General features: G+C 48.2%; 1 protein-coding gene across 10 annotated transcripts; it reads left to right on the forward strand.

Moving 5' to 3' along the window:
- Positions 1–3,339: 3,339 nt before the first annotated feature.
- Positions 3,340–18,524, forward strand: LOC1273860 (broad-complex core protein isoforms 1/2/3/4/5). 10 transcript variants are annotated; one of them, XM_061663626.1, is made up of 7 exons: positions 3,340–3,580; positions 6,479–6,679; positions 6,757–6,920; positions 13,841–14,072; positions 14,148–14,465; positions 14,533–15,908; positions 15,994–18,524. In XM_061663626.1, the coding sequence occupies exons 4-7, from the start codon at positions 13,896–13,898 to the stop codon at positions 16,595–16,597; spliced, it is 2,475 nt and encodes an 824-aa protein (XP_061519610.1). In that variant the 5' UTR covers positions 3,340–3,580; positions 6,479–6,679; positions 6,757–6,920; positions 13,841–13,895; the 3' UTR covers positions 16,598–18,524. The 10 variants fall into 10 exon arrangements, with proteins under 10 accessions (XP_061519610.1, XP_061519604.1, XP_312886.5 ...); XM_061663620.1 differs by lacking the exon at positions 6,757–6,920; XM_061663624.1 differs by lacking the exons at positions 3,340–3,580; positions 6,757–6,920 and adding an exon at positions 3,610–3,728.
- The last annotated feature ends 4,310 nt before the right edge of the window (positions 18,525–22,834 follow it).

A 22,834-nucleotide genomic window follows, 5' to 3' on the forward strand; every position in this document is an offset into this window, starting at 1 on the left:
TTGCTTTTTTAAACTTTGGTAGGGATTTGTGAGGTTTTTTATCAACCTTATTTAGTCGCTTCAGGGTTTGCGACAGTTAGTGCTCAAATGAATTTGATTTTGTAGATTTTTAATAATTATATTTCACATAACTCTTATCCACAATGTGAATGGTATATGTACCAAAAGCAAGAAGCAACAGCATTCCGCAACTACATGCAAATTTACAGTAAATTACATATAAACAAAAATATTCAAATTTACGTTTATTTCACGTGTAAATAGTTGGGAAAAGGATTATTCATTCGCTCGGTATCGAGTGATCTACATTTAAATATTTAGTTTGTGAGTTATAATCGAAAATTAATCCTTCATATTTACCTCAACTCGATCACAAAAGCTCAACTTTTTGACTAATGTTTGACAAGCTCGTGCCCATTTTAATTCCAAAAAAAATTCTCATACATGTTGAGTTTTCTCACATTTGCTATAACAATTGACGATAAAATAAAAGAAAATACTAATGTGATCGTGATGTTGCAAAAAAAGTATAATCAGCGGAAATTCTGTAGAGTTAAACCCTGTACAATTTAATTATTTAGCATCTATCTATCTCTTAATTGGCCTTAATTGCTGCTAGAAAATGTCAATTTAAAAAAAATTAATATTAGAAATACACACTTTCACGCTCATATACATAAGCATCTCGGAAAAGAATGAGTATATAATGTACTCCACAGTCGTAAAAATAAGCAATCAAAATATTGATACATTGTTTTTTTTCAGTAATTTACCCAAATACATAGCTTTTTGGTAAGATGCAATCTCCCCCTCTATTACAACAATATCTAATATCCGTCGTTGTTTACTTCCGCACTCGCTTATGTCCCAAAATTCGCGAAACCATATGCGCGCTGTTGCTGCTGCTGCTAATGCCAATGGCAACTTCACGCTTATATACTCGCGAAGGCAACGAAGAAAACGTTCGAATGGATGCACATCCACTACTGCGCTGGATGCACGGGACGGATGGCACCTGGCTCACATGCATGTATGTACCCCGCAATCGGTCGTCCTCCAGTGCGCGCACGTGTCGCACTAGTACATAGATCGATCGACCCTCTCTCTAACCGGAAAGCTCCCATCCGCACGGTGAGCTTTGTTAAGCTTTCGCCGAGATGCGATCAGTTGGTATCAGTTGTGTTCTGGCCACGAGCGTGGCGGGTCGTTCTATTCTACCCACTGTGCTACTGGTGTGGTGTGTCTGTTGCGATGTTGGTGTAGTGTTTGGATGTGATTCTAGTGCAAATAGTGTGTTGCGTGGTGGTGTTATGATTGCACAAAGTCCAATAAGGTAAGGTAGTTTGTAGTTAGTATATTATAGGCCTTTTACCTCCCAAAATCAAAACCACAGCAAAGTGAAACTGTACGTATACGTGTGATGTGTTTGTATAAAATTTTGATTGTTGCTCAGAAAGCCGTGTCGATTAAGCAATTCGCTTTCGGGCAGTAATCAAAGTCAAATACAACACTAACTCTGCATTGTCTGGTCGCTCTATACTTCCCAAACAAGTAGTATTAAGAATAGCTAAGCATTGATACGTATTCGAGTCGAGTTGGCATATCGATAGGGATCCTAATCAAACTTTATATTCCTAACGAAACCGTGATGTGATCGATGTGAACACTGTATTGGTCGAGACAGCTGCTTGAACGTATTTTGCAGGTTCTATGGTTATATTTCTATAAATATGCGGTATATGCAAAAATGTCAAAGTTTTTTTAGAAAAATGATTTTCCGACATTTTGATCTCGACTTATTTCTGTGAGATTTTTATTTGGTGATCACATATCGACACATCGACAACTTGATCGTCGATCGCATAGATATCACCGTTCTTTGGTTGTGGTTACTAGATGGCATTTTTTTAGATATCAGGAATTGACTCGTTCCCAATTAAATGTACAATAGAGAAAAGAGACCATTACTAAATACTAAAATAGCTGCTATTATTATCTATTCTTCTTCTTCTTCTTCTTTGGCTCAGCAACCGATGTCGGTCAAGGCCTGCCTGTACCCACTTGTGGGCTTGGCTTTCAGTGACTAATTGATTTCCCCCCCATAGCAGGATAGTCAATCCTACGTATGGCGGCACGGTCTATTTGGGGATCAAACCCATGACGGGCATGTTGTTAAGTCGTACGAGCTGACGACTGTACTACGAGACCGGCTATATTATTATCTTTATGGGGAATATATTCCAGTAGAGGTCAAATATAATTTATATGAGGAAATAATTGAAAAACAAACATGCGATTTTCTTCTTGTAATTCTACATCCAGCCAACAAAATAGTTTCCATAGCACTAATTATCCATAGCAGGGAAGTCAGTTCTACGTATGGAGACATGGACCATTCGGGTCTTGAACTCATGACGGGCATGTTTTTTTAAGTCGTACGAGTTGACGATTCTACCTTTAGACTGGCCACATTCTATTTGTACTTCCAGCCAACAAAATAGTTTCCATATTAGCTTTTACAACATCTTTTCAACAGTCCTTATTAAGCGTTATGACAAGTAAAGTGCCTTTACACGGTTTCCCACGATTTATTGGTTGGTTCCCATCAATTTTTGGTGGGTTCTTATATTTTTTTGGTGCGTTCCCACGATGTTTTGGCCGTTTCCCAGAATTTGTTGGTCCAATTGTATTGATATCCAATCGGAAAATACCAATAAATTATGGAAACGAACCAAAAATCTATGGGATACGATCAAAAAATCGTGGGAACGCACTAAAAAATCATGGAAACTATATAAGTTTTTGATTGAATTGAGTACATCACAAAATAAATTCAACTCTCAAGTGAGTTAAAAATATTCAAAAAGGCTTTAGTAATAAGACAGTTTTTATTAAATAATTACGCTTTTAGTAAATCAATAGTCGATCAATAATTTACGCACATGGTTGACCTTAAGGTACTCACTCGCTCTATAATGTGGCATGAGATTAACTAATCCCTGGAACACTATGAAATCTCACCGGTATGATCACGATCGCTGCAAATACTAGACCAAACATGTTGACGAACACGATCATCACTGCGCAGCAAGCCAACATTAAACTGCATCGTAGCTACTACACACCGCCGCATCGTACTATAGTTGCGATCGGCAATGTTGTGAATCGTTTCCGAGCGATCGTGTATCTACGCTCACAACCACCAAAAACGCTCCGCTCTCGGGAGCACTCTGGCAGAAATTTCCTTGTGCGGAAAGAACAAGAAGAAAAAAACGCCAACGGTCACGACACGGTTCTCACCGGGAAATGTTTTTCCCGGTAAACGAGCGCATCGCAGCTCCGTCCCGTCCGCAGATCGGCAGTCGATCGGCAAGTGTGAGTTGGGCACGACGAGCTCTCGCCTCTCGTGCTAACACGGGGCCACAAGCGCCATACACATCCGTCAGCGTAGCGCACTACCGGACGGGTCAATCGCACAAATCTACTTCCAAACATCGAACGAACGAAAAGAAAAGACCGAAAAGACAGCGCTCGACGGGCTACAGCGCTGGGCCTTCAGCGTTTGTGTAGCCACCATTAGGTAGTTAGTTTAGTGTGTGTGTGTGCGTGTGTTTGTTTTTTCGCAACCCGTTCCCGTTGATACAGGACACACAAGACACACGCGCGTTCCGTTACCATGTGCAGTAGTAGTTCCATTCCTTAACGACGTGGCAAGGCGTGAGCCGAGTGTGAGTGAATGTGTCTATTTTCCCCGCACGATGGTGAAAGTGCGTAAAATTTCAGCACATGCGGCTGATTAAAATCGATGTTTCTGTGTGTATGTGTGTGTGAAAGTAGAACAATTACACAGGGTGGTGATGAGATTCGAAAAAGGAAGAAGGAAAATGCACTACCTTTTCCCTCACTCATACGCATACACCGATGCGCATTCTTACTGGTTCCCCGGTTTCCCGGAATAGCAAAAAAGCACACACATGCAATGGGAGAAAGAGAGCGAGCGAGAGTGGTGACAAAGAGGGAGAGTGGAGAAAAGCGAGGAAAACAATCACGATCGCACATCGATCGTCACTCGGTCGGTGTCAATCTCATCTCTTGTTTCGAGTTTTTCTCGGTGTCCGCTTGAGAGTTTTTTTTTGTTCTGACGATGACGGTAAAGTCGTACACACACACACGCACAATGGCACACACTTTTCCCTTGGGATCCAACAACAACAACAACACACACCCCCCCACACAATTGGAGCCGATCTCGATCAGCGCACAGATCACATTTGGAGCTGATTGTAGTTGTGAGTTGTGAAAAAAGAAAAGGAAATCCCGGACACGACCGGGCACGATCGTGCGTGTGCGTATTGCAGTAAGCTCACACCGTCCCGTACCGACCCAAGAAGGAAATTATCCACATAACTTGCTTACTCCTCCTCCCCCCTTCCCCCCTCAGCCATCCACCACACAGTTCACGGGACCCTACGTGTGTGTGTGCGTCGATGGACATGGCAGATTGATGGACGTGCCCGTGTGGAGTGTCTCAAAAACCCCTGGCTGGATGTGGCTGCCGCTCGGTCGGGCAATTTTGGTGCGCAAAAGGTGCGAATGGAGACGCTTGGTTGTCACGCCGGAGACCCAGGGGCCAGGAGCTCCCCCCACACCACCATCCACCAACACGTTCGCACGCTCCGGCGGCACCGCGAGCAGCAGCAGCAAGACCTGTTGGCGCAGTCCACACTGCCCGCAAGAAGAAGTGCGCGGACTCGCCCGGACTGTCACTACTGCGCGGCGCGTTGCGCATTGTTGTAGTTGTAGTTTTCTCCAGGGCTGGCCGGCAGCAGCAGCAGCGGCGGCGGCGACAGCGGCCCGCACCGGCGGGTTGCCACTAAAAATAGTACAATTCGGCCTGGATTTTTGGGGGAAAAAGATGTCGTCGCAACCGTCGCCGCCGTCGTCGCTGCGAGCGCAACGTCTCCCTGCCTGACCGTCTGCCGCACTCGTCGGGGCGGTATCGTCCACACTGCGCCAAATGGAAAACGCGCTGGCACAGCCCGGAGCACAACACACGGAGGGCCGCCGACGACGGCGACGTTTGGCGTTCGCTTCTTCGTTCTATTTATTGCTGCGCTGCGGTCCGGACACGCGCTCGCTGCCGCGCCAGTCCATCCAAGCCAACATTGGCGAGCGTGCGGCTGTTTCGCTCCAACCCACTCTCACTCTCTCGCTGTGTCTCGCTCTCTCTCTCTCTTAGATGGGTGTTCTTGTCCCCCTTTTGCCCACACACACACACACACATGCACTGCTAGCCCGCAGCGATCGTTCGTCCGTCCACGGGAGGGAGGGCCATTTCATTCGCGGTCCGCCGATCGTTTGCGCTAAACGGTGTGTGCTGTCGTGCCCAGCCTCGACCAGCAGCAGCAGCAGCAGCAGTAGTAGTGATAGTAGGTTCGATTGGCTCGAGAATTGGCGCGGGGTGCGGGTCTGCCTCTGCTCACATAATCCTTTGGGGGGACGGCTTCGATCTGTGCGCAACAACAGGGTCATTGAATCGGAATGGGCTCCACGCAGGAATTAGGTGGCAGCTGAGCAGCAGTTGCAGTGTCCCGGGGCTTTTGTATTTTATACGTTCCTTGCGTTTGGTGTGTGTGTGTGTGTGTGTGTGGCCCAGGCCCACCAGTGCGTTGTGTGTTCCTCCGAACGACCGATGGAAGCGCCTGGTCGTTCACGATCAGTGCGCACATCACCTTTGCTCCACCAACAAGAAAGTCAACGGTCGATCGGTCGCGGTAAAGATCACGATGTGAGCAAGCGATAAGAAAGCAATTAAACACCACTCTCCACTCTGTGTGCCTGTGTTTGTTTGTTTTTCTTTTTTTTTTTAAGCAACTATCGATATAGGGGGTAATCCGAGGACCTTTTGCTGGCACGGATCACCACCAAAAAAAGCGAAAAAAAAGCAAATCCACCACAGCATGTGATATAAGTGCGCACTCTTCGCAGGGGATTGGAAGAGGGGACTGTGGGGGGGATGTGATCGTTTCGTGTGTTGATAGTCGCGGCCGGCCTGTCCATAGTGAAGCAACAACAACACCAAAAAACCCCATTCAGGCGCGCGAGTGATGTACGTTCGCTTCTGGGTGCGCACGCACGAAGTACGGCGCGTGGTGTGTTGAAGTGGTGGTAGCGAATATAAAAATAAACCCGCAACATGTGCCACCCCGCGCGGGTCCACGCTGTGAAGCCAGACCGCCGCCACCGTCTGGAACGTCCGCTGGAACACGTGTTCCGTGCACCTTTTGGGTTGCGCGGATCATCCGGGGCGTGTTACTTCTTGGTGGCTTAGCGAACGGTCGCGCGTGTGTGTGTGTGCAAAACCTGGACACCACCCTGGACTGTATGGATCGTGTGTTGTGGAGCGTTGTTTTAGTTCGTTGCGAATAGTGTTTCTTTACAAATTTGTCCTTTTTTTTTGGTTTTCGTTTTCATCCAGTCGACCCCGAACCGAATGTGCGCGTGAGGCAGGAAGTTTTACAGGATTGGTAGCACGCGCACACACACAGGATTGGTGTGTTCAGTGTTCCGTAGTGTACATGCAGCCGCACGCGGTGTGCGCGAAATAGTGGCGCACACATCGCAAAACACCTCCAACCGTGTACAACGACGGGGGGCAAAAGCTGAAAGGAAATCGAATGTAAGTTTGGAATCGTCGCACGAATCACAATGACACGCCCAAATCAAGCCCAAATCAATGGTTGGCTTCTCCCACAGCCCAGCGTATTGCCGTGAGTTGGCCAATTTCGTACCAATCCATTTAGTTGATAGAAACGTCCCTCCCTGGAGCAGGCAATCTTGCAATGATAATTTCTTGGACACCTCTTGGAAGATTGGCCTGACTCACTGCAAGACACTACAGTGTACGCTCATCACTCGGTGTGAGGATCGCCAGCTACTGTCGAGTGGGGGGTATAATTGAAGGAATTTTTCTTTTCGCGTTACGTTGCCCGACTTCCTTCTTTCCGTCGACCCCTTCTCCCCTTCCTCCCTCTCAGCACACACACACACACACTTGCTGCTGTGACCATTTTCCATCCCCTCCGATCAACCAACCACCCTGTTTTGGTTTTGAGCAGGCTGCTTTTGGGCTGATTCAATTACGATGGCCGAGAAGAGACGTAGGGGGTTAAAAATAAACTTAATTCTACTTTATCCATTTGCGCGCACTAAAGAGAGCGAACAAAAAGAAGAAGAAAATGACACACACACACATACGAATCAGCATCAACAACAGCAACATGACAAATAAATCACACACTCGTCGTTGTCCGTCGGCGTAGTCGTCGTCGTCGTCTGTCGTTGCCGTGCTATGAAAAACCAGCCGATTGCCCGCTGCTTGGCTCGTGGAGGCCAAAAGTAGTGAATAGGAGGCTGCAGTAGTGGGTTTTTGTGCGATCGCGCCTTTACCGACGACAATGGTCCGCATACTGTGTATGTGTGTTTTCGAAAGGACACTCACCGAGGGCACAATGCTCTCCATTTCACCTCCCTGCCTATGGCTTTGCTAATGCTGCTAAGAGTCCTTTTATGATCTTACAACAGTACAACAAAACAATGCAGATAGGGTTTTTTTTTGTACGCTTCCTTAGCATCATCGCTAAGTTCTCACTTGCCCTTAAAATGTATGCCCCATTTCGAAAAATGCATTTGAAAAACCTCCTGCAATCAGTGCCCTTTTTCCTACTCGCCGATCCCCTTTTGGTTGCAAAACCGCCAATGGATGATCGGCGATCGACAAAACGACATACCAACCAACACATTTTTCACGCGAGTTCGTGCGTGATTGATCGCTTGCCGAGCGTGATGTGACATAATCCACCACCAGCACAGCAGCCAGCACAACACGCCTGTGTTCACCGATCGCTCCAACGTGGTGTACAGAAGTGCGTTTTTTTTCATGGTGTTGTATGGCCAAAAAACACACACACTCACACAAACAGACACTCGTGCACAGCCACGATCAGCAACCGAGTGTGTCGAAGAATCGAAATTAGGAACGCTTCACACCAAAGCCAGCCAGGCCAGGCTTCAGGACAGGCAAATCAGATAGCAATCTAATCACGGATAGCGACAGAGAGAGAGAGCGATAGAGAGCGAGAGACAGTCATACACACACACACTCGAGCCACTCAAGTCAGTCGGGCCAAAGACACTGCGAGATATCTGCGTGATACACGGTGGTGATCGAACGGTGACGCGAATAATGGCTGCCTGAAGATGGGGCAGAGCGGGAGTGGAGAGAGGAGCGGTCCTAAAAATACACTGGACTATCGTAGTAGGATCTTCCCAGCTTCTTCGCAGCTGGTACTACAACACACAGGAGCATCGGGAGCAAGAATAAAACTCCGCTCACAGAACACAGAACAGAAAAATGCAACGATACCAAACACCAAAGTCCCGTGGTGCGTGTGTGTGTGTTTTTTTCGGGTCAACCCGTAGCAGTAAAATGACTTCCTCATTTGGAGAATCTTAAAAGGAGGGATGAGGGGGGGAATTGATGATTCGGGGCACGAGACACACTCGACCACCCGGCGCCGTCAGATAGCAGGATTTACGTAGCAGATGTCACATATTTAGAACTTGCTGCTCCGTGCTGTCCCAGTTCTGGATCGGAGTATGTCAATCACAAAACCTCTCGGATAATGTAGTGGTGAAGCGTTTTGCTACTATTGTACGATCACCTTTGATTATCTGCAAAACGATCGGAGGAATTGTGGTTTCATAGTAGACATTAACTAGAATAATACCAAATTCCAGGTTGGTGATGTTCTACTTTTTGTAGGTATCTTTAAAGTTCTGAAGTAAGGTGAAGTTCTGAATGTGTTTTATGAGGTGTGGTCCTTAAGTCCAGAGGGAATATGTCAAGAAGGAGGGATTATGTTATCGTTTCTTCGATATATGTGTCCCGGGATTTCCTAAAGTCTTACAGTCATTTCCGCCAACTTTTGGCTCTAAGGCATCATTTTATCTGAGGCACCACAGTGATCGTTTTTTGACTGTAAGACGATCGTTTTGTTTAGAAGGTTTTAGGTTTTGTATCACCAATAAATAAATAAATGAATTTTGTTAACATATTACGTTTGTTATGCAGTTTTTGAAGTCTTCAAAGGAGTCTGCAAGCTTTCTTAATTTCTTAACAACATTCTGAGCAAAGCGTTTACAATAGAACAGTACCATACTGTTCTTCTGTTCTGTAAAATGAAACATTAACAAATAACAAGTAACAAGATTCGAAGTCAAACAATTGTTGGAATATCGTTATGATTAATGTCTTATTTTAGTTCAAATCAGTAGCAATATTCACTGACCTTCTCCAGCTGCATATAATAATTGAAAATAATTTGTTTTGTCTGATACCATTTCCATAAAGCTTCTCCAATGTGAGAAGAAAGTAATTCTCGACAAATTTTCCAAAGCCGTACACTCTTGCTCACATTTCCGTGGGCAAGTGATTAGTTAACCTATGGGCAAGAAGGGGAATAATACAAATTCTTTGTCTTTTTTTGATTGCCATCGTAATCTAACAGTTTTTGGTATTTGATTCTCATTGGTGTTAATTTGTTGTCTCTAAAGAAGTGTTGATTCTTCCTGATTGTTTTTTTGTTGAATTTGTTCCGCCAATTCTTTCGTATTTCCTACAATTTTTTAAACATTATTTTTCATTACTGTTGGAACGAAGCAAATAAATCGTAAAAACAATTAAAATATGTGGGAAATGATCAAAAAATCGTGGAACGAATCCCAAAAAATGTCGCGAAACAAGCGAAACCCCTGTATCTTGGGTTGATTGTTTCGCCGAAAATGGATAAATTCATATTTAGAACATATTCTTGATTAGGTTTATCTTCGCATTAAACAACAAAAGCTACATTTCAATATAATTTTTGCAAAAAGAACAAGCCGTGTAAGGTATCCTCAAGTAAATACATATCCAATGCATCTGACTGCATCATCAATTCTGTGAGCCACTAAAAGATATCTCAAAGCAGTTCAAACCTAGCAAATTTGAGGAAATTAATGCTACAAAACGTGAACATTTTGAATTTGCAGATAAAATAAATAAAAAAACCCGAAAAATTGATTGACCCCGATTGATCCTCATCACTGCGACTCTTGCAACAGATCGAGTAGTGTCCGCGCGGAGTGGTAATCTAACACATTCAAAACTTGTAGATACCACCGCTTCCTATCCATAAACTGTAGAGATTCATCCAAGGACCGCACAGATCATGGGACAGTTTTATCATATTTTTCCTTGAGCTTGTGTACTACACACTAGCACACACATAATTAGCACAACGACTTGACCCATCAACGTTTTGGACACAAATCACAACTAAAGTAACTCTTCTAATGTAAGCCTTTCTCATGCAGCTCGTAGAGCTGTTGCAGGGAAAGCATTTTCTCGTGTTATTGTTCGACACAAGTGGCTATTGTTTTCCCGTAAGTCGATCACGGATCGCTGGTACACGTACGCGTGACGTACTGACGATGCTGACTCGGACAAGGACCGTCGACGATCGGACATTCCGCAACAACACAGCACAACATACATACCGTAGCAGCAGTTCGCGCCTCTCGTTGCGTACTTGCATTTGGCAATTGCTCTACGCTTACTCATTAACCCTGCGTCTTCGCTTTCCCCGTTTTCATTCCACCACATCTCTCCCTCTCTCTCTCTCTGTGTCATGCTCTCACACTCTTACACACACACTCACCGTCACACAGCTTGTCCTGTTCTCGTTTGATATCGGGTGGAAATTCGTCGCGTTCGGTGACATTCGCTCGTTGAATCCACACGGCTGTAGCGCGGAGCAGCGGATGGGTCGGCAACGATCATGGCGACGTCGAATTTCCAACGGTACACGACGCAGAGAGCGGAGTTTCGCGCACACACACACACACACAATCTTGCACACCAACTAGGGGGGAAACCAGCAAGGGAGGGGGGGGCTGCAGGGGGTGGCTCACAAAAAAGCGATTGCCGCATTATCATCAGCTTTTGTCTTCTGGGAGGATTTATTTTAAGAAATTCTATCAACCAGCAGCGCGCAGTGGGCAAACGGAATACGGGCAAACACAAACACACACACCAGCCAGCCAGCCAACCAGCCAGCAAGCCAGTCAGCCAGCCAGCCAGTCAGTCAGTCAGCCAGCGGCAACCTTTTCGAGCATCAGCAGCAGGCAGTCGTACAGTAGACGAGCATGGAAAATTTAAAAATACAAATCCCGTGCGCCGTGACAGACTGACAAACTGGCTGGCTGGCTTGGTTTTGGCGTTGGCTTTGGCGTTGGCTGGCTAGGTTGGCTGACAGTTTTCGGGGAGCCCGTTCGACGGACACACCAGCACAACCTACCTAAAAGGGTTCCGTGTCTGTATGTGTGTGTGTGCTTGTGTTTTAGTGTCTGTAAGAGTGGCAAAAAGGTATGCGCCGCCATGCATTGTTTCGGTGTGAGTTGTTCCCGGTGTGATTATGCCCCCGGATTTCGCGGTTTCCATCCCGTGTGTCCCGGTGGTGCTGGTATTTTTGTTCGTTTGGCCAGTTCCTCTCTCTCTCTCTCTCGCTCTGTCATCTATCCGCCCCATATCCCTCCCTCCTTGCTGCCGATCGAGGACGATCGCGGGAAAATCTAGATCCATCTCCCTCCCCATAAGACGAGATCGAGACGCGCATATCGGTGGAGCAATAAAAACAACAAACCCCATCCCCCCCCCCTGTCCACCAACCCCTCCCAGCAGATAGGGTGGTTGGAGTGTGGTCGTTTTATCCTTCTCTCTCCCACCGCGTCACTGGGCAGTGTTTTGTCCAACGGTCGATTCTTTACCCCGGACCGCGCGTGTGTGTGTGTAGGTCTGTGTTTTATTTGCCGTTTGTCACGCGCTCGGTCGTTTAAGTGGCGGTGTGACGGTGGCGATCGTAAACGGCGATCGACACACTCGAGGGGATGGTTTTTTTCTCCTGCTCCCCTCTCAGCAAACGGTGTCGTCCATTTTCCATGGCCCGGGTGACGAAAGGGCGGAAGGAAATGAGTAGAAAAAAAAAAAATTCACAAACACTCAGAGCTGTTGGTAGGACGTGCTACAGTGACATCGGAGGGAGAGGTTCGTCGTCACCAGTCAATGTCCTTACAGTCAAGGTGCATATGAATCACATGTGTGAAGAACCTTGGTGTACTGATGTTGCGGGAAATTATTCGTTTTTTTTTTGTTTTTTTGTTAATTTATTCCCACTGCCAAACCCACGTTCCATTAAGAAACGACGGCCGACGGCAGCAAGTGGGAGTGTCTAATCCGAGCGTCTAACGAACGCCCCAGACGGAATGGCTTGGTGGCTGCGCTTGATGCTGTCAATCATTGGCGCTTCCTTTTGTGCTTTCTTATGATGTATTCTTTAGTATTCTTATTGCCTATACTTGCCACCCTTTTGTTTGGGCCGGGTCATGCAGGTGGTTTTTCTCCGCGAAAGCAAACAGGAAGAAGCATGCAAACAGAGATCGTACCAAGATCGAAGATATGCTGGTAAAAAGAGAGGAGGGGGGAGTTACTAAAACATTACACCGTATTTTGTGTTTCAATTTTGTTCTGTTCCCCCTTACCCAAATTACTTCCTGCTTCTTACTTTTGCTCAAAACCAGTGGCTCTAAAACTAATCTTATTGTCTTTTTGTCGCGTTTCGTCGTCACCCTGGAAAGGGGGAGGGGGTGGCCAAGCGACCCAACGAATGGGGTGGGGGGGAGGGAAGGGGTGGGGATACACATGAGAAGGGAAAAATAGAACAAATTAAAGATCACAACCTCCTACCGAAGACGAGCGCCGCGCTTCCGTGTATCTTGCACAACCGATCTTGCACACATACACACACACACACACACGATCACACCGTGTCTCGCGTCCCAGAAATCCGTATAAATCACCCGCCCGCGTGGAGAAACCTTGCCCCCCTCCCGGCCCTGTCTTCCATCGTGTGCCACATCTCGCCATCCAACGAGATGTGTTTTTCCTCTCGCGATGTGTTTTCTAAATGCTCGCTCTCTCGCTTGGTGGCGTTATTTTTGTTGCTTGCTGCCTCCCTCCCCCCCCCCCCCTCCTTTATCTCCATTTGTCCGTCCGATCAAGTCCAAATTTTCCGCCACCCAGCAGAGAGCGAATGGAACTCGTACGATCGTACACACGATCGTTGTGACACTCTCTCTCTCTCTCTCTCTCTCGCTCTCTGTTTTCCGCGAGCCGCTCAGCGATACGGATCGCGAAAATCCCTTCCCCCCCCCCATCGGTAGTTGTGTGTCTGTGTACAACACCACCATCACGACTGTGTCTCAGTGTCAGTTGCCCTGAGCTCCACATTCCACGGAGACGGTGTGCCATCCTCCGGCCGGGGACCTGCTCTTCGAGCTGCGGGGAGAAACATTCCCACGACACACCGGCCCTAACAAGTGGTTGGTGCGTATCGCACACGCAACATGGGAAGGAAATATCCTCACAAACTACATACACACACAGCGAAATGATCGTACACATCGTATGACCCGCCCGGGAAGACAGAGAAGCGGGTGAAACGGAACGAAAAGCTCGTCGCCATGTGCGCGAAAATCGCCAATCGAAGGGCGCCCGACGCCACTAGTGTTTGTGTGTCTGTGATTGTGCGTTTGATCGGCGTTTGATCGGCATTGTCGTGTTCGCGCATTCGTTCGCGTACGGCGATTCGCCACACGTTGGAGCGTTTGGGCGCTTGTGTGCATCGCGCAAATGTGCTAAAAGGTTTCGCATTTCTTTCCTTTCTCTCGATACCGTTTGCAGCGCGCGTTTCCGTCCGTTCGCTGAAGTGACCTAAAATTGGCCTTTATTTTTAAAAATGGACACCGCAAACACGCACCCACTTGGAGGTCGGCCCGGTAGCTGCACCGGAGGAGGAGGTGTCGGTGGTGGTGGTGGTGGTGGTGGCGGTGGAGGAGGAGGTGGTGGAAGAATGCCAGGAGCAGCGGGCAGTTCAAGTCCGCAGCAGTTCTGCCTTCGATGGCACAATCATCAGGTAAGAGAGAGAGAGAGACTGAATGCCCAATTCCGGCCCCGCACCAACTAAACTTGCTCTAACTCATCCTGCTAGGCAAGCCTGCTCAGCTCGCTGCCGCTGCTGCTCGACCAGTCGCACCTTACCGACGTGACGCTGATGGCGGAGGGGCAGAAAATTAAGGCGCACCGGGTCGTCCTGAGCGCCTGCAGCACGTTCTTCTCCGAGCTGTTCCGCACGCTCGATGGCGCCCAGTACCCGGTGGTGGTGCTGCCGGGCGCATCGTACCACGCCGTCGCCGCGCTGATCACGTTCATGTACTCGGGCGAGGTGAACGTGTACGAGGCGCAGATATCCGTCCTGCTGTCGCTCGCCGAAACGCTCGGCATCAAAGGGCTGGCCGACTTTAACAGCGTAAGTACAATGCATTGACTCTGTAGCGCCCTGTGGATAACACGGTTGTTTGCCCTGACGCTTCCAGAACCCGAACAAATCCAGCACACCGTCGACGGAAGCGTCGTCGTCGCGGGACTCCGACGTACCGTCGCCGTACCATTCGATGAAGGTGTCCTCGCCGGTCGACAACTACTTCGCCCGCCCGTACGCGTTCGGGGCGGACCTGTTCGAGATGCGCCACGGGGCGCAGGCACTCAATCTGATCACCAACGCGGGCGGCTCAAATGGAGCGGCAGCATCGAACAGTGCCGGCACGGGCAGTGCCCCGCACAGCGAAGGATTCGCCGGCAACAACGCCGCGCACACAATCGCAGCCAATCTTTCCACCAGCAAGTCCGGCGACCTTTACGCGCGGTTCGAAGCCGAACGGAACGAGCAAATGTCGGCGGAAGCACTCTGCAAGCTGAACGAACTGAACCTGCACGCCGAGAGCGCTCTGCTGAAGGAGAAACAGCAACAGCACCATCTAAACCGGTCAGCCACGCCGGTACGCATGGCGGGCTACGCGCAGCAGCACGCGAACTCGCCCCACAACACCGCCGCTGCCGGTGACGCCCGGTCCGTCGTCGAGTCGGCACTGTTCGGCAGCTTTGGCAACGACAATGGCCGGGATTGCAAACTGTCCGCAAATGGACCGCTCCTGCTCGGACTGAAGCTAAAAGAGGAAGACATTTCCGACAGCATGCACCACCATCAGCTCAACCAATCGTACGGTTCCGTCCCGTCCACACCGACCGCACAAACGCCCGGGCTGGAGGATGCGGGGCGCGTTTCCCAGCCGAGCGCCGCGACGCGCAAAACACTGGCCGCCCAGGACACGGCCACGAGCAAGCGCAAAAAGCTGGAACAAATCACGGAAAGCCTGATCGAAACGCTGAAACAGTCCACCGAGTCCGGCAACAAGCTGCCACTGCATCTGTTCAGCAAACCGCCGACCGTGACGCCGGTCAGCAGCACGCAGAACCCGTACCTGGCGCACCATCACTTCCTCACGAACGAGAGCGCCTCCAAGACGCCGGAAAACTTTAGCCTCGAGTCGTCGCACCCGAACGCCGCCTCGAACGCGAACGCGCTGCGCGCTTCGCCTTCGATCGCGACCGCCACCACGCTCGGCACGGCCGCGTCACCGACGACGACCGCACCACCCGGCACCGGGTCGCTGCTCGCGCTCACCCCCTCCTCCTCGCCCGCCAGTGCGAACGAAAATCTGATCAAAACGCTTCACATTACCCATCCGGCGCAGGTAGCCGCGCTGCAGCAGCAGCAGCAGCAGTCATCACAGCAATCAGCCACGCAGAAGCCTCCCTCGTCGAAGCTGTACGCCACGTGCGTCATTTGCAACAAGCAGCTTAGCAACCAGTACAATCTGCGCGTGCACCTGGAAACGCACCAGAACGTTCGGTAAGTATCAGAGTGGGGGGGAGATTGTTTTCTTATTGGAAAGTTTGTTTGTATGTGTAACTTTGTGACTTACCCAATTTCGCAGCTACGCTTGCCAGGTGTGCTCGCACGTGTCGCGGAGCAAGGATGCGTTGCGAAAGCACGTCTCCTACCGCCATCCGGGCACACCGAGCCCGTGCGATCCGGACACGAAGCGGAAGCGCTCGAAGGGCAACGCGTACAGCCAGCTGGCGAAGCAGGACGGGCTGGCGGAGCAGCAGGCCGCAGCTATCCTGAACCACCACCAGCAACAACAGCAGCAGCAGCAGCAACAACAGCAAGCAAGCAATCTGCTTGCCAACCTAACAGCGCAGGGTCCGCTACCATCGTTCCTGCAGTCGATTGCCGCGCACAACAAATCGGCCGCCCTGCTGTTCAACCAAACGGTGTCGGTGGCGGCACTAGCACAGGCAGGGCAGGCCTGCAATCCGGCCACATCCACCACGCCACCCGCGCCAGCCGGTGGGCCAGCCGAACTGGGCGCGACGCCGGGCAAGCGGGATGCCACCACCGGTGCCACGGGTTCGGGCGAGACGGACGGTGTCGAAGACGGACGGCCCAAATCGGCACCCGATGGGAAGGTGGACGATTCGAAACCGGATGACCACCCATCCGCCCAAACGACCAAACAATCTGACAAAGACATTTAAAAAAGACCCCGACGCTGTTGTGCCGTACTCAAGTGGGAGGAGAGAGAAAGAGAGAGAGAGAGAGAGAGGAAGGAAGGAGTCCAACACCGGCTAGACATGGTGCCAGGAAATGAGAGAAAAAGAGATAGAGAGAGAGAGAGAGAAAGAGAGGAAGAAACATGCAGCCACCCTTGCCCGGAAAGGCAAAATGCTGCGGAATTTTACTGAAAAAAGACATTAGGTTTTAACGCTATTTAACTATACATACGCCGTAATGGCGCTAGTGCTAATACGAGATACGAGTTGATGTTGGAGTGCATACGCGCAAGCATCCCCTCATCCCCCACCCCTCTCTACAAGCGTGGCATTCGGAAGGCCCCGTCACCCACACCGTCCTTCGCCAGCGCAACGGTTTTGCGCAAACTTAGGCAAAATTTACGATTTTACATCTCCATCTCCAGCTTGAATTTCGTATTGTTTTACAAAGTTTTTCTTAGTTTCCTTCGTTCATTTTTTTTACGCACAGATTATTTCCCTTTATTTGCCCTCAGTTGTACTTAAACTTGTTCCCTAGCTGTGATAGTAAGACAATATTTTTGTATAGACCTGTAAAAGCTCTTTGCGTAAGACCTTTGTTTCGAACGATCCTACTGCAATCGGCCAGCATAAACGTTGGGAATCGCGTGGCTCAGATGGCGTACAGTTTTTTAGGCTTTCGGTTTCGCCCAACTCAGCTGCTGCTGCTACTACTATTATTTCTCACACTCAGTACACACACACTGAGGTAACAACAACCTATGTGCCTTACTTCATAGTAGAAAAAACACGCACTGTTACATTTAAAAGCTCTGCTACCTCACAAAATAGAGAGAGAGAGACAACCGTAGATGAAACATGCAGGACCGAATGTACCACTTCTTCGACGTGGTTGCCATGGAGCGTTTAGGAAAGAGAAACGTGTAAGCTGCTGTACTGTATAGCGAAATTGCGCGTCCCATTTTATAGCTGTCGATCGTTTGTTAGGACGGACGGAACCTTCTTCGAACACTTAAAAGACATTTAATTACCTACCCAGCGCCTCTCGCACGTTAGTGTTGGACATTTTCGCGAGAGGCCAATTTTTCTTTCCACCCCGTATGTAGTTTCTCCCCGAATTGAGTTGTTTTTGGTGTAGCTATTATTTCAAAAACCTCTACTACCCCAATCACACCGGAGGGGCACGTGGGGCCCCTCCTCTCCCGCTCCACCATATATTTATATTCGATCTAGTCTTTTTACCCTTTTATGCGCTCTCCCTCACCCCCCACTCCTACTGCCCTCGCACATCCAACGCCATAAAAAGCTGGCACACTACAGAGGGTGGAGTGGGGTGGCATGATTCGGTGGCACCGAGGATGGAAACGGGGGTTTGACAAAAAAAAGAGGACGCAATACAGAAGAAACATAAGAAAAGACAAACCTTTCTCTTTTAAGGATAATGGATAGGTTAGTAAATTTAAATGATATTTGATAACACCTTATATTACCACCAGCCCTGGCAGAAAAATGTGTTCTTTTTCCCTCCCGAGCCGCGGTTGGTTAAGACATGCGCGCGCACACACACACACAAACCCTGCGCGAACCTGCACTGCACACCCCACCACCGTTACCTACTGCGCTTACGCCTACCGTCGTACAGGAGGGAAGGGGAGGAGAGAAGAAAGAACGGTTCAATGTTACCAAAACGGGATCGAAGTGCACGGACATCACCAGTTCGCAGTAGGCGCGGTAGGGTGGGTGCGAGACAGGTGTTATTAAGAAGCTCTATGGCCTCTCTGGAAAAGAAATTAGTGAAAATCTGTTTTAATCAAGTATAAATAATGTTGACCTGTTTTTTTTTTGTAGACCACTGTGTTGAAACGAATCATAAACTAAACTAATACCAGTACACAAAACACACACACCAAAAGTAACAAAACTCGTGTTTTAAAATTTTTTTTTTTTTTTTTTATTCAGAAAGAACGGCTTTGGCCGTATTGCTTAATGTTAGGGTATAATCATACAATTCAAATGATTGCGAGACATTTCCTTCTCGCAATTATGGAAGGACACCTTATTCCGGGTGTGCTCGGACAGTGCAGATATTATCCAATCCAAGTCCTTGTCGAATGGCCTATTTTTTCGAAGCAGGGGTCGAGATCGTGCAATTCGTCGTCGTCCAATCCAGTTTGTTTTGTGAAGTCCATTCGTGGCAGGGGTCGAGATCATGTTGTATGTTGTCATCCGGCGTACTTGTCCGGATATGGATATGGATAGTCTTGAAGTTTTCGAAATATCCATTGCGGGTTCGATCCAGTCCGTTTTGAATAGTCCAGTAAGCGTAGCAGGGGTCTTTATGAAGTTTAGTTTCCAACGCTTTCGAGTGACGGTATTCATCTAGCATGTTTTTAGGAACCTTTTTTTACGAAGGACCTAGCCCTTTTTTTTGTCCTAGCCCTTGGCGAGGATCTGTATGCCGGGATCGAGGGTTAAAATCTTTGCAAGGACCTCATCCATGCAAAGATCTTCTGTCTCAAGCCGTGCCTGAACCTCCAGCCATACACATCACGCACATTCATTCATACATTCACACATACAGTCATTCATCACAAGCAAACTAGCGATTTACAACATGTAGCACAAGGACAAACAAATGGAGTATGGATGGGAAACATTACTCTTCCGGCCAACCAACCGATAGCAAGCCGTCCGAAGATGACAAACGTTCGCACCTCGACGGCACAAACTCATGTGCGAAAGCGCATGTCAACACAGACGACCAACCACCGCACAGCCAGCCACAAGAGTCTTGCCTTAGGGATGTCACACAGTTAAACCGTTAGCTCTGCAGAACCCAAAGATAACCCTTAAGAGGCTCCAGTCCGACCCAGCTAGTATATCCCGGATGGGGATACCAGGAGTTCTTTCCAGTTTCTCGACTGCATCCAACAAAGTGGGTCGTGCAGCCTCGTATTCCTCGCAAGACCACAGAAGATGGTCTATGTCGTGAAATCCAAGGCCGCAGCCACATGCTTTCGTGTCGACCTGTCCTATACGCTGGAGATGTGCGCCCAATGCGAAATGATTAGACATAAGTCTAGACATCATTCGAATGAATGCACGCTCTCCAGAGATGTCGCGGAACCAAGGTTTCAAAGAAACTCTAGGAGAGATCGAGTACAGGAACCTCCCAAGATCATCCGTGTCCCACAAGCTCTGCCAGCGTGCAATGCAGAAAGCTTGTGGGGCCCGTAAGAACTCGTGAGGGAGGATGGGTCTATCGTAAAAGGACCCTTCCGAAGCACCCTTCTTGGCCAAATGGTCTGCTTTCTCGTTTCCTAGGATGCCGCAATGAGCAGGCAACCATACCAGGGATATTCGAAACGATTTTTCAAACAGGGAGCTTAGGACTTTTAGAATTTCTTTTACAAAATAGTCTGGGCTCTTAATAGCCTTCACGGATTTTAATGCTTCAAGAGCACTTAGGCTGTCTGAAAAAATTACATACTGATCCGGAGGGCATGCACTTATCAACAGTAAGGCATAAAAGATTGCGGCGAGCTCCGCTACATAAACTGAGCATGGTTGGCGTAATTTAAAATATGCTTCGGTACACGTGTTATATACACCAAAACCAATGCCCTGCTCTGATGAGGATCCGTCAGTGTAAAAATGGTTTACATTTGGTTGGCCATGTCTTTCCACAAAAATGTTGGGAATTGTCATCCAGCGAAGATTATCAGGGATAGTTTTAATTGCCTCCTTCAACGAGGTATCTACACTTAAAATGGAACTGTAGGACTCTGGTAAGCTGGCACTACTAATGTTTTGAAAACTACTAGGGTGCACCTGTAGAGAAACAAAATCACGATAGACCTTCATGATTTTGCATTTAGAACCTATCTCTTGCAGTGTTTTAAAGTTCTCGATTATCAAGGGATTTGATACTGTAGAGCGGACGAAGAGGCGAAGCGATAGTAGCTCAAAACGCAGCTTTAGCGGCATCACTCCGGACATCACTTCGAGTGACATGTTGTGAGTCGACTTCATGCTACCTAGTGCGATTCTAAGACAGCGATACTGAATCCTCTCAAGTCGGATTAAATGCGACTTGGCTGCCCAGTGGAAGCATATGCAACCATACTCCAAGACGGACAGTATCGTTGTCTTATATAGGTTAAGGACGTCTTTGGGATGTGCACCCCACCAGAGTCCGGTAATCGTTCTGAGAAAATTGATTCTTCTTGTACATTTCTGTACCAGATAGTCAATATGTGTCCTCCATACATTTTTGCTATCAAACCAAACCCCTAGGTATCGAAAAGATCTGGCAATGGATATCTTTTTACCATATAAAAAGATATCGACCTTTGGGTCAACCAAATTCAAGCGTCTATTACTCCGTTTTCTCTGGAGAAAACTCGATACCTAGGTTTGTGGCCCACACTTCTAAATTGTTGAGTGTGGTTTGCAAAGGACTTTGAAGGTCGGCGATGCTGTTGCTGGCGACTGAAACAACACCGTCGTCCGCCAATTGCCTAAGGCTGCAGCCAGGTGCAAGGCATGTATCAATATCATTCACATAAAAATTATACAACAAGGGGCTCAAACAGGACCCTTGTGGTAGTCCATAGTAACTGACTCTCCGAATTTTCATGTGGCCATTGTCGAAATTCATTGCTTTTTCCGAAAGGAGGTTGAATAAGACGTTATTCAGTCTTGGGGTTAAGCCCGCAGATGATAACTTTTGACACAGAACATTGACTGATACTGAGTCAAAAGCCCCCTTGATGTCAAGAAATACAGATGCCATCATTTCTTTACGAGAATGAGCCATCTCGATTTCGGACATAAGCAGCGCCAAGCAATCGTTGGTACCCTTGCCTTTGCGAAAGCCAAATTGGGTACTTGACAAGAGGCCTTTGGATTCAAGCCAATTGTCCAGTCTAAAAAGAATCATTTTCTCAAATAGTTTTCGCAAGCAAGATAGCATTGCTATCGGTCGATAAGAATTATAGTCTGATGCCGGTTTGCCAGGTTTCAATAAGGTGACTACTTTCACTTCTCTCCACTCCAACGGGACGGTGTTAAGCTCCAACATAATGTTGAATAATCTCAACAGCCGTTTCCTCGCCAGATCTGGCAGATTATGGAGCAATTTGTTTCGAATCTGATCCAGTCCTGGAGACGAATTATTGCTGGAGTACAGAGCAAGCGATAGCTCAACCATTGAGAACGGTGAATCCATTTGCGGATCACTCCCATGAGCACTCTGTTGATATGGTGGTGCTTGAGCGAAATCAGGGCAGACTTTTTGTGCAAATGGCTCTAGCCATGCCCCAGAAACCCTTTCGCTCTCGTTTGTTGCTTTGCTGTTGCGCATCCTTTTCGCCATGCTCTGAAGCTCCGTTAGCGAAGTGGAAGGCTTGAGGTTTTTGACATACCTCGGCCAGTATGACCTTTTTTTTGCTTTAAGCAAGTTTTTGCACCTACGCTCCAGGCCTCTATAATGGATGTATAGATCCATGGAGCCGGTGTCTCTATACCTGGCAAAAGCCTTCCGCTTCGCTGAGAATGCCGCTTTACAATCCGCGTCCCACCAAGGAGTGGGTGGTCTTTTAAAAATCCTTGCCTGGGGGGGCGGCCTCGTTTGGGCACCGAGGGCGCACTCGTTTATCGCCATAACGAGATTTGTGTACTCCTCATTTACGGAGAAACTGGGTTCTACGCGGCTTAGCAAAGCGGTCATTTGGTCGCCGTATTTCGTCCAGTCGATGTTCCTCGTTAAGTCACAATTAACGGGGACTTGATCGACTGTGCGACTCCTCTTGATAATCGAGATCTTTATTGGCAGATGGTCGCTGCCAAGCGGGTCTTGGATTACCTTCCACATAGAATCCAGCCCTAAAGACGATGAACAAAGAGATAGGTCTATTGCGCTGGGTCGTGCCATAGGTGAGGGCACCCTAGTTGCTTCGCCAGAGTTTAAAATCGTCAAACTGTATGTGTCGCAGATATCCCTAATGATTGGTGCACGATTATCGTCATGCGTACAACCCCAATCTGATCCATGGGCGTTAAAGTCGCCCAGGATGAAAAACGGTTTTGGTAGTACCGTTACTAGGGTTTCAAGATCCTTGTTGATCTTTTTTGGGTCCAGATTGGCTCCCGGTGGGATATAAATTGAAGCAATAGAAACGTCAAGATCCCCTAGTTTTGTCTGTATAGCGACGTATTCGA

This window comes from Anopheles gambiae, chromosome 2, assembly GCF_943734735.2.
Source record: "Anopheles gambiae chromosome 2, idAnoGambNW_F1_1, whole genome shotgun sequence".
Classification (NCBI taxonomy): Eukaryota; Metazoa; Arthropoda; class Insecta; order Diptera; family Culicidae; genus Anopheles; species Anopheles gambiae.